The 12,406-nt window shown below is 40.1% G+C and overlaps 1 protein-coding gene across 18 annotated transcripts in view; it reads right to left on the minus strand.

The window, feature by feature from the left end:
• Nucleotides 1-12,406, minus strand: part of DROSHA (drosha ribonuclease III) — a 136,269-nt gene that overhangs the window by 41,968 nt on the left and 81,895 nt on the right. For 15 of the 18 annotated variants that reach the window (XR_002643324.3, XM_089908703.1, XM_022564765.3 and 12 more), the window contains 4 exons: nt 12,298-12,357; nt 10,863-10,962; nt 6,919-7,021; nt 4,652-4,722 (listed from right to left, as the gene is read on the minus strand). Coding sequence is in view for 15 of the 18 variants with exons in the window: in XM_089908703.1 (XP_089764829.1) it covers nt 4,652-4,722; nt 6,919-7,021; nt 10,863-10,962; nt 12,298-12,357 (334 nt within the window). In the remaining 3 variants the exon portion in view is untranslated. The remainder of the gene's footprint in view (nt 1-4,651; nt 4,723-6,918; nt 7,022-10,862; nt 10,963-12,297; nt 12,358-12,406) is intronic. The other 3 variants (XR_016392607.1, XR_016392606.1, XM_089908706.1) reach the window with 1 other exon arrangement.

Below are 12,406 nucleotides of genomic sequence, written 5' to 3' on the forward strand. Positions count from 1 at the left end.
GGTGTAATAGCTTCAAAACCTCACAACTAGCCTGTTTCAATGGCATCCATTTCCTTTATTCTACCCTGCACACTGAGATAAGGTTCTGTTGCCCCCTTGGGGTCAGAGAAAATACCCTGGAAAAGATCTCGACTGGAATCCCAGCTCTGCCTTCTATTAGCCCAAGGACCTTAGGTAAAGCCTCTACCTTCAGTTTGCTCTTCTGGAAAATGTGCATTGACTGTTGGGACATTAGATCATGCGGCATATTTTTATTGAATACCTGTTACATATTAGCTTACTAAGACGAATAACACACTATCTCTGTCCTCAAAGGAGCCTAGTGGGGAAGAATGAAGGTAAATAAGTATAATTTAATAAACTATGACAAATTCTATAATAGTGATGTATATATACCAAGTGCCAGGAAAACTCTGCCTGGGGTGTCAGATCAAGCTTCAAAAAGGAAGTGACTTTTCAGCTGTATTCTTAATAACACAGAACACTGAGGAATTCAGTACATCAGCAGAGGGAGGGAATCAAAAGCAGGGTACCATACATACACAAATAATAGGTCTCAAAGTACACACACACAAAAGGGTAACTCTTAATAGGCAGAGCACAGAGGATTTGAAGGCAGTGAAAACGTATGACACTGTAATGGTGGCTGTATGTCATTACATATTTGTCTGAACCCACAGAATGTACACCAAGAGTGAACACTCATGTAAACTATGGACTTTGGGTGATTATGATATGTCAGTGCAGGTTCATTGATTATACCAAATTTACCTCTCTGGTCAGGGATGCTGATAGTGGAGGAGGCTGTGCATGTGTGGGGGCAGGGAATATATGGGAAATTTCAGTACCTTCCTCTCAATTTTGCTGTAAACCTAAAAAAAATTTTTCACAACACTGTAAAGCAAAAAACAAAATAAACACTTATTTGTTAATAAATTATAACAGACTCAAAAAAAATTAAAATTAAAAAAAGGTAATTCCTAGAATGGCACAAAGAGGGAGTGAAAAGAAAGGAGACCGAAAAAATAGGTGGGAGTCAGATTATGAGAACTATTAAATGCTATGTTGTGTAATACAGACTTTGGCAGGCAATAAAGAAACCAAAGATTTTAAGCCACAAAGACCATAATCAAATCTGTGCATTAAAAAGAAGACAACACTAAACGCAGCATGTATGATGGACTAGAGCAGCAGGGAAGGACAACAGGTTAATTATGGCAGGTGAGAGACGAGGAGGACAAACGTTAAAGCAGCAGTTCGGGGCTTCCCTGGTGGCGCAGTCGTTGAGAGTCCGCCTGCCGATGCAGGGGACGAGGGTTCATGCCCCGGTCCAGGAAGATTCCACATGCTGCGGAGCAGCTAGGCCCGTGAGCCATGGCCGCTGAGCCTGTGTGTCCGGAGCCTGTGCTCCGCAACGGGAGAGGCCACAACAGTGAGAGGCCCACATACCGCAAAAAAAAAAAAAAAAAAAAAAAAAAAAAAAAGCAGCAGTACAGCCAAGAATAAACCCACTCAGGAGATACGAGGGACCGAACTGACAGGGGTTTGCAACTGAATGGAGATGAGGAGAAAAAAGCTTAAGGACAAAAGAATACCCTAAGGTTTCTGGTTTAGATGATAAAATTAAAGAAGGAGAAATATGTTTGGGGGCTAAGGCATTGAATTCAAATACTAAACCTGTTGAAATTAGGTGTCTGTGGAACACCCAGGTGAAGCTGCCCAGAGGCAATTTGAAAAGACACTTTTTCCAATTTCTGGAGCTCCAGAGAAAGGCCTGGGTCAGAGAAATTGGGACAGATATGCACAGACAAAAAGAGGTGTGTATGGGGGGAGAGTGGGAGACTAGGAAAGATTACATAGTAATTGCTCCCTATGTTTCTAAGAGGGTCATCGGATGGTCAAATGGAAACAGTGGCTCTGAATGTACTGGGTAAGCCGGGAAGGGTCACACAGACCTGAAAACACAGAATTGGCCAAATCATCCTGGGGCTGAAAGAGTAAAAAGTAGTTCAGGCTGAGAAAGAAAAATAGCCCTTCTGTTAACAGGGCTGATAGGACGACGCACATAAAGCCAGCTTCCAAGTTAACAGGAAACAGCATTTCCCTCAAGGTCTTACAGCATCTGTAAAACCCTGAACTACCCCCTGGTTTGAGAAACAACTGCTCTCCCACCAGTGTTGCCCTCTGACCTGCTCTGCTATGTCTTAGCCCCGAAATAAAGATTGCCAGGGACACTCAATAGCTAAACTGCCCCTTGGCTCCTGACAGCACCCAATCCCAAATTAATCCCCTGCTTCTTCTTCTTTTTTTTTTTTTTTTTTTGCGGTACACGGGCCTCTCACTGTTGGGGCCTCTCCCGTTGCGGAGCAACAGGCTCCGGACGCGCAGGCCCAGCGGCCATGGCGCACGGCCCCAGCCGCTCTGCAGCATGTGGGATCTTCTCGGACCGGGGCACGAACCCGCGTACCCTGCATCAGCAGGCGGACTCTCAACCACTGCGCCACCAGGGAAGCCCCCACTGCTTCTTCTAACCCGGCCTCAGACACGGCAACCAAACAAGAACTGATCCCTGCTTTCCTGGCCCCTCGGAACCGGTCAGCACCAGCCCAGGCCTCAGAAAGGAGGGTCCCCTCCCTGTTATGAGCATGCCCCCCACCCCCTCCCCCAGCCCCATGCGTGGAGTCAGTAAACCTACAGCTTGTCTCTGGCTGACTGGACTTTCACAGAACCATTACTCAAGAAAAAGTACGACGGTTCGCCAAAATCTCTCACATACTACAACTAAGAGATGTAAACCAGTATGGAGATGTCAGATGAGTTAGACTGTCCAAGTGTGCGCACTTGAAAACGCTGAAGTGGGAAGACCATATATTACTAAGCCCTGTTCAATTTCACAAAAGACACACTAAAATGACTAAACAAATTCTGAATGTCAGCCGTCCCATTGGTAAGATGATGTTCAGACTCTGCTTTTTCATTTAGTCATTTATCCATTTCATTCCTTTAACAAATATTTATTAAACTCTGCACATGCCAGCATTGTACTTGGTACTGGAAATAAAAGATAAGCCTGCTAAGTAGACAAGTGGGAGAGAAGCAGTTTAAAGAGAGAAAAGAATCTAAACAAAACTGATGCAATTAAGACTACCAGGTATAAAGCTGCATATAATTCAGGAAAACGGGAACACAGAGTGGATGGGGGATGCAGGTAAGATGGGAGGACAGGGGCAGGAGTAGGTGGAGGATAGGTTCAAGGGGTGAGGGGGCACACAGAGGCAAGGCTGGAGGAGCAAACAAAGTAAAAAGGTTGCTGAAACTGCCAACAAAAGATAAAGGCCAGAACAAAGTTATTTTAAGTTTTGAGAAAAAGACTTAAAATACATCTGCTACAGATACAAATCAAGATGCACACTTGTTTATAGGTTGTAGGACAAAATGGGGGACATGGAACACCTGTAGATAATGTTCCCACTGGGAGGAAATTCACACGTATAAAATCACCACCTATCTCTATAAAAACAGGTAAAAGAAGATCAAATCCTCAGATATGAGCATCATCCAGGCCCCATTTTTCAAAACTATTGATTCTTTTTTTTTTTTAAACTATCCTAAGGAATACAGTAATAACATCTGACAGCCACTTACATTGAAGGTCTCACAAAGGCTTAAAACCCTGGCTTCCTATGTTCTTTACTGCTCCATGAGGGCTATTTCATTCAATTATAATGACATTTCAATCGGGAATACAGAGTTGCCTCTCCCTTTAAATGTTAAATTGACTTGTTTGGGTACAAAAAGCAGCCAGTATGCTCTATTACATGCAGGATTAAAAAGGTAGCCCTGGCAATATTAATAGCTTAATACTTTAGTAACAACAGGAATTATTTTAGAATCTATCATTTTTTCTTGAGCTATAATTTGCTTTAAAAAAAAAAAAGTACTTCCATATTCTTTATTCATAGCCCTATCAGAAACTCCCTATGAACTGACTTTCTAAAATAAATATACATTTATCTAGTCTACATAACTTACATAAAAACAAATCATAAACAGAAAAGCCAAAAGGCTATAGCTTCAACTAAGCCTGCATGGGGTAGGTACTCAATGATTATAAAATATAAAATCATAATTAATTTCAAGATACTTCAAAATAAAGCAAAGTCCTACCTTATTTGTATTCATATTTAACTTAAAAGTGACCTGAGGAAAGGTGGGGTTTCGGGTAGAAGCCAAACTAGTGTAAATGTCCACAGAACTTTCCCATCTGTGACAGAGTTGAATAAGCTTTTTTTTTTTTTTCTTGCGGTACGCGGGCCTCTCACTGTTGTGGCCTCTCCCATTGCGGAGCACAGGCTCCGGACGCGCAGGCCCAGCGGCCATGGCTCACAGGCCCAGCCGCTCTGCAGCATGTGGGATCTTCCCGGACCGGGGCACGAACCCGTGTCCTCTGCATCAGCAGGCGGACTCTCAACCACTGCACCACCAGGGAAGCCCTAAGCTATTTTTGAAGTGCTTGAAATCTACCATCTATGGTAGATTTGGGGTTTTTATTTCTCTTACACGCTGTTTAAAATACAAAGAAGACTAATTGATATAAAATCTTCTGTAATGATGTATAACTGAGAAAAATCAAATGAATCGAGATAAATACCGGATCATTAAAGAGTAAGCGTCCAAATAACTGTTTGGCTTCCTCCAGGCTTCCCTCCAAGTAAACAGCTCCTAGATAAAAGGAAGAGAATGCCAAAAGGAAGGCTGCATTAATATTCAGAGAAAATTACATATCTCCATCAAAAAGCAAAAAGGCAAGCCAAAACCCACTCACAGAAAAATTTGACAAGATCAGAAGCAATTGTTTTGTTTTGTTTTGTTTTGTTTTTGCGGTACGCAGGCCTCTCACTGTTGCGGCCTCTCCCACTGCAGAGCACAGGCTCTGGACGCGCAGGCTCAGCGGCCATGGCTCTCAGGCCCAGCCGCTCCGCAGCATGTGGGATCTTCCCGGACCGGGGCATGAACCTGTGTCCCTTGCATCGGCAGGCGAACTCCAAACCACTGCACCACCAGGGAAGCCCAGAAGCAATTGTTTTAAAGGTAGCATTTTCCCTCTTTTAGCTATGCTTTGTGTTATAAGTTAGACTGAAATACGAAATTCAATTTACTAAAACATAAACCTTATTTTGTAAGAAAAAGAGGCCAACTATGAACTATCGTGAAGGATATGGGTATGAACCATTAGTGACTAAGGGAACTATGCACAACTACTTAACTTTATGAAAATGTTATGTTTTATTTTGTATATTTATAGTTTATATTTCAGACCATAGGTAAAATCTGAGCTCAGATCAATTAAGGCTTCTGCAAATAAAAATCAGGATAACCTTTACCTTTGATTAGAAATAATTATTCAAAATTTTTTGAAATAACTAAGCACTGTACACATGTTTACCATTCATCATAACCAGTAAGTACTACAGTAACATCTTAACTGGGTATCCAGTAACTGGAGTAGGCTAGTTCTTAAAATCATATTTTTTACATCTGTCTTCAGAAAGGCTATTTGCCACATAAAATATTCAGATACTTAGTCACCAGGGCTTTTGATGACTAAGTACACCTATTATTTACCAACAGTTGTAGTAATAATGATAATAATAACAATGATGACGATGACAGTAGTAGTAGCAGTAGGGGTTTGTGGGGGTCACTCATGCCCTAGGCCCTGTACAAAGCATTTTCACATTCTTATCTTCACCTTCAAGGGCACCTTAGTAAGAGGGTATTAGAAAAGATTTACAGGACTGGGGCCCATAGTAGGTGATTTTGGGGAGGGTTAAAGGAAATGGAACTTTGCTCTGGATTTGATGCAACCAGGATCAGATACTAAGATCGTTACAACTCTGTGAGGTAAGTGATACTATCTCCATGTCATAGATGGGGAAACTGAGCCTCAAAGAGATTCAATAACTTGGCAAAGATACAGAGCCAATAAATGATACAAAAGGGAACTGAATCATGTGTGCCAGGCTACGGGGCCAACTGTAACATTAACTGTCAAAAGTATTATGTCTACAGAGCACAGTCACTCCACGTGACAAACCCTCTGAAAATAGACATATTTGTGCAAAACAGACATACCTGTGAAAAGGCTGTGGATAATTATTAAACATTCTCTTGCTACCATCATCAGCATGGAACTACAATGGGAAGCTTTTATATTCATTTTCAAAGAACGAGGGCAAAATTGATAAGGAAGTACAAAGCCCTTTGAAAAATGCACTCAATCATTTACCTTAAAAAATCAAGGAATTGTCAATCTACTGAAACGTTTCATTGTAAAGCATACTTGCAATCACCAGCTAATTAACTCTTCATAACTTTCCTGTACAAACAGCTAATTATATTCTAGTTACAGTAAAAAAGAAACTGAGGAAGTAAAGAGCCTGAGTGAGGAAGTAAAGTGTCTGCATCAGTCTTGCTTCAAGTGAATAAACAATAGTTACAGAGACTCAAGCCCTGGGATTTTAAATATGTGGTGTGTTCAAGATGTTTAAATCAGAAAATCCTGTGAATAGTTTAAAATGTGATCAAAAACAGTATTAGGGCCTCACCAGCAACTTATTTATGTATGTGATCCTGAATCAAATCTGGCAAGTAATCCATCCCCATATTAATTCACTGCACTTCAGTTCAGTATATACTAAGCATGTACATGACATGGTACAAGGATTTCAAGAAAAGAAAGCATGACTGCTGCTCTGGAGGAACTACAATAACTATAGTATAAGGAGGTGGGTATTATACTGGGGACCTCACATGCTTTGGGAACAAGTAATTTTGTCCCAAGTCTCCACACTGTATTTTATGTGCCCTCCAGACATTGCAGACATGCAGGAAATTAGACTATAAGTGAGAAATTACCTATTAATGCTTCAAAACAATTAGCCATGGCATGTCGAAGGTCTGATTCTCTACAAAGGTCAGGTCCATGAGCATAAAGCATAAATCGATCCAGTTCAAGTTTCTACAAAATTCAAAATGACAGAAAGTAAGAAAAAAATCGACAAAATCGTATTGTAACTGTAATAACTCAGCATCTCCTAGGGGTATGGTTACAATTTAATTGGCCTTATGTGAAAATTTAGTCACCATTCCCTACGAGTCCTTACATATGGCTTAGCGCTGACAAACCTCGACTTTTCCCCAAACAAGCTTCTATGAACTCTGATGGTTCAATTTGGTTCAGAACTGATCAGATCTGAGCTGTCCAATTCCAGGTTCAGAAAAAGAACTAGCTTAAGCTGGAATAAGACTCTGTAACAAGACCATACCCTTGGGTTCACCCAATACGTCTAGGGAGATACAAACCCAACCCAAAGTTAACCTCTAGGATTCCAGAGTTATGTGGTACTGACGGTGTTTCTACCATATGTAAGAGATTCTTATGTGGTAGAGTAAATGGGGACCCTCAGAAGACTTCAAAATGTCTTATATCTCTAAATCTTTTTTTTTTATTTGACAAGGATTTGGGGAGCCATATATCTTTGCACTTATGTCTGCTTTTTGAGGTTTCCACACTTACCCTTCTAAAGTCTCAGTGAGATCTAAGCAATGGGTTGGAACTATCTTAAGGGCTCTGGGAATACGGTTTATAATGAATTATATTTTCTTTTTTTATTTGGCCTCAGACAAGTTTAGAGACAAATTTACGGCCCAGTTCTAGAAATTGTTTAGGACTTAATGAATATATCTGTGCACACTAACTTTACTTCCGCCTTCATTTACTGTCTTACCCATATTTTCTCTTTATTTTGAGTTTAGTACCTACTTATTTCTTATCCTATTGTATTACAATGTACAAATCAAGTCCTTTTAGAACTAGACACAGTATGGTTTTTTATAAAACTCCTGAGATTGAATAAATGGAAATCATAATTCATTCCATAAAAGGAGAAAGATACAGACATTGCATAAGCATGCAATAAATCTGTTTCTATTACCATGTAATTCAGTTCAATAAATACTTACTAAGCAATAACATGCCACGTAATATGGAACAAGTCGCAAGTCAATGAACAACCTAGGACAATATGAATCTCATCAGCTCTCAGATAAAAGAGACTCAGATTTTGTATGTCTTGATATGTATGTTAAAAATACCCATATCTGTTTACATTGGAAAAAGGGACAATAAAAATGGGACATATATGCTATCAGTATTTTGTATTCCTAGGAATTCATGAGTGTATTATAAACTCAAATGAGAGTTTTGACTACCACAAATGCAACAGCAGGAACCACCTCTTTTTAAAAAATTGATCCCCAAGTGCAAGAGTTTATCCTAGAATATGTAAATTTCACTTGTTTCACAACTTCACTGGGAAAATCCAATTGTTTGCTATCTCTGGAGCCGTGCTTGAGAGTAGAGTGCAAGCCATATTTTATATTATAAACAACTATTCTGGAATGCTATGAATTTTCCAACTTCTCATAATACCTCCTCTATATCCTTATTTTTTCATGAAGGCATTAGTGGAAATTTAAAAAAGGAGAGTGGTGCTCCACTGTGCATGTGTTAAAATGTTCCTGTCTGGAGCGCTGACCTAGAGCTTTCATTACCTTCTCAGAGTCAGCAATACTCCTCCACCAAGTCCCTCCTCCCAAATGGTTAAGAACCACTGGTCTAGATAGAAGAAGGGTAAGACCACCACTGCCTACTGCTGGAGGAGATGAGTGTTGACTGCTATGGGAATGTCAGGGTTTGAGGTAGAGGAAGATCACACAGAAATCCCTGAAGGGAGAAACTGGCCACCCCCCTCATAACTCATGGCTTTGTACAGCACCCACTGTGTTATGTAACAGCATCCATGTTCATATTATGGTAATTTCCCACACTTTGTAAATATCCTCCCTACAATTGTCTGAAAAACAATTATGCAATTCTATTATATCTGAAACTGAAAAGAAAACAATGGCGAGGTGGGGGGAGCGTGCTGACAATCTACTTATTAAAGGTATTTCCAATGGACACTTACTTGAACTATCAGGAAGCATCTTGACAATTAAATCAACTAAACATTGAAGCAGTTTTATATAGATTGTGGAATTTCATTCACTGTAAGGCTAAAACCAAGTTAGCATACCTGTCGCCTATAGTTTTTCCTGAAGGCATCACTGTCTATATTCTCAAATGCCACTGAAGCTAGGTCAAAGCCTACCAACATAGCTATGATGAGGATGTTATATATAATAAAGCAATGCACTCTTGCTAACACGAAAACTGTGGGATAAAAGTAACCACATTTTAGATGTAATTAATACTCTGGCAAGATCAAATTAAGAAGTCAGGGACTTCCCTGGTGGTCCAGTGGTAAAGAATCTGCCTTCCAATGCAGGGGACGCAGGTTCAATCCCTGGTCAGGGAACTAAGATCCCACATGCCGCAGGGCAACTAAGCCTGTGCGCCATAACTACTGAGCTAGCACGCCTCAACGAAAGAGCCCGAGTGTTGCAAACTACAGAGCCCAACGTGCCCTGGAGCCCACGCACCACAACTAGGGAGAGAAAACCCGTGCACCACAACAAAGAGCTTGCACGCTGCAACAAAGACCCCGAGTGACACAACTAAGACCTGATGCAGCCGGAATAAAATAAATAAATAAAATAAATAAATATGTTTTTAAAGAAATCAGTCATAAAACTAGAATGGGTTTTATCTAGTCTTTTCTACCAGATTTCAACATTTATATCAAAATGAAGAAAAATAAAACTACTTAAGGCAAAAATCAAGGAAAATTCACAAAAGCTTTTCTAATGGATCACTACTGTTTGGGAATTTAACAGCCACCGTTCCCCTTACTACTGAATAAACCCACAGGCCTATAAAATGTAATGATTTATAAATGTAATTTATAAGTGGCAGCAGCAATAAAAACAACTAACTCCTACTAGTTTATTCATATGTTTATGTGATTACTATGAACAGGCATTGCACCAAGCACTTTACAAATGGAATCATTAAAACTCAAATGATAATCTCATTTAATTCTCACAACCACCCTGTGTAGTAGATGCTAATGCCATCTCCATTCTATAGATGAGAAAGCAGAGGCTTGGCAAAGAGAATAACAATTTGTCCATGGTCCCCCTGTGGGTATTCTGACGGCCCAGGCAAGTGCCCATGTCCTATCCGTTACGATTTATGATAAGACAGTGCAAGAAACTAACACAACATTGTAAAGCAACTATACACCAATAAAAATTAATTTTAAAAAAAGACACTGCACAGAGACAGGAAGATCAAATGAGATAATGTAAGAAACATGCCTACCATGAATCTAAATCAAGAAAAGGTTCTGTTAGTCACTCAGCTAAGTCAACGTGGCTAGCTGAACAGCCTAAAACCTAAATCTTAATTAATAGGATTTGTGATTTGGGGGGAATTCTCAAAGGTCTGTAAAGCATCCCCTGTGGATACAAATGGCCTGGAGTATTCTATTCAAAGCTATAATTCTGCTTGTTAAAGTAAATTAAAAACAATTATAATACAGAAATATTACACAAAGGGAAAATACGAAATGTTTCATTTCTTTTACTCTGTTCTCATGTTCCTTTCCCCAAATGTTTAACTCTGTACACGCACATCTGTCAAATTTTTCCTCTTCTCTTATCAAGTTACCTCACTGTGGAGTTCATTGGCTGCTGGTGAAACTCACTAAGGTAACAGAACTAATAAGGCTGAATCCTTAAAACCCAAACAAAAAAGTCCTTCCTCGTCTATAAAATATTAAACCCTTAATGCACCCTAAAGGGTTACTTATTCAAATGCAAAATTATGCATGGACTGCTTCAGATATCTGACGTACCTTTGCTAGCATGGCAAGGTGCTGGTTCTGAACGATGGCAGTCCGATAGGTTGCTAATCCTCCCTCTTCTAGACTGGGAAACAAATAGTACAAATGGACACTGCCAGAAAAAAAAAAAAAAGCATATAAGTAAACATGTATCACAATATTCTGTCTGTGGTTCTGAGTCCAAAAACCAGGCCTGGCACTTAATATCTGGGCAATACATACCAGCTGAAGTGAACTAAACTGTAGGGTCTTTGAAAGTTAAACAGTATGCACGGTATATCTGAATGTGCTAAACCCCAAACAACACCATTCACTCATACGTTCACATTAACTTCTGTAAAAAGATTTCTCTGAAATATGATAACAACAAAGACCTGAACAAACATTCATATGCTGCTGAGAGCAAACCTATCTGGATAATACATGAAAATTGAGCCTGGAAACAGAGAGCTTTGCTTGGGTTGGGTTATGAGGGCCCCTGAAGAGGAGCCTGGGAGCTCTGAGCAGGGCAGCTGTGTGGCACGTTCTTCACAAGTACAGACAGGGACAGGAACAGGAACACGAGTGGCAAACAGAACCGGCGCTGTTGATCAGGAAAGTAAGGGAATTAGGAAGAAGGCCGATGGAAGACCCGTTCAGACCATGACACTAACTGCGCTCCCCTAACTCTCACACTGGTGTCTCAGACCCACTGTTGATCGGGGCAGCTGAGCTTGTCTAGTCCTACTGTGTCCAGTGAGAACAAGCTTAGAAAACAGCCCCTTTGCGCTCATTATGTCCTTCCGGGAAAAGAAATGACCTAAAGAGAATAAAAATAGCTCAAGACAGTTCCAAGAGAAACATGTGTTATCTCCCTTTAAAAGGGAAATTTTATGAGTAATGAAAAAACAAAATGTACTTTCCTACCCCTACCTCCAAATTAAGGACCCTAAAATATTTCTGCGGAGAAAACATACAGAAACACGTACACGTACACACACACACACACACACACACACACACACACACACACCCCAAAATCTAGTTATTAAAATTCTTGTAAACTTTACTTCCCTTGAGTTCAGGAAGAGTGAGAAAGGGATCAAAGACAAATCCTAGAAAATGAAATGACATTTTAAAATATCATCCCTTTCGCTACAAATTGAATAGAAGCTCTGAAGCATCTAGACCAAGACAAGCTGATCTCTTCTGGCTGTAGCAACTTGAACATAAACTTGACAGGACAGAGACAGTAGCCTTTCATCCTGTAATCTTGCTCATTAGAGCATCAGTGAGTGCAAGTTATCAGTGAGGGCAAGAGCCACAGACATGTAGCTTTTAAGCTCTACAGAGGAGACCAAAAACATGGTGTTTCAAGGCCTTATTTGGCTAATTACAAAGAAGGTGTGTATTAAGTATGTTACCTATAAAATGCAATTGTTGGGGAATGGCAGAAAAGCCTACTTACCTGGTCAGAAATTCAACAACAGCATCACCCAGGAACTCCAACCGTTCGTTGTGATTAATCCTACAGAATTAAAAAGATCACTTAAAATAGCACACATTTATATTTCCTC

Source organism: Delphinapterus leucas, chromosome 3 (assembly GCF_059928025.1).
Source record: "Delphinapterus leucas isolate spDelLeu-1000000601 "Yukka" chromosome 3, BTC_Dleu_Yukka2, whole genome shotgun sequence".
Classification (NCBI taxonomy): Eukaryota; Metazoa; Chordata; class Mammalia; order Artiodactyla; family Monodontidae; genus Delphinapterus; species Delphinapterus leucas.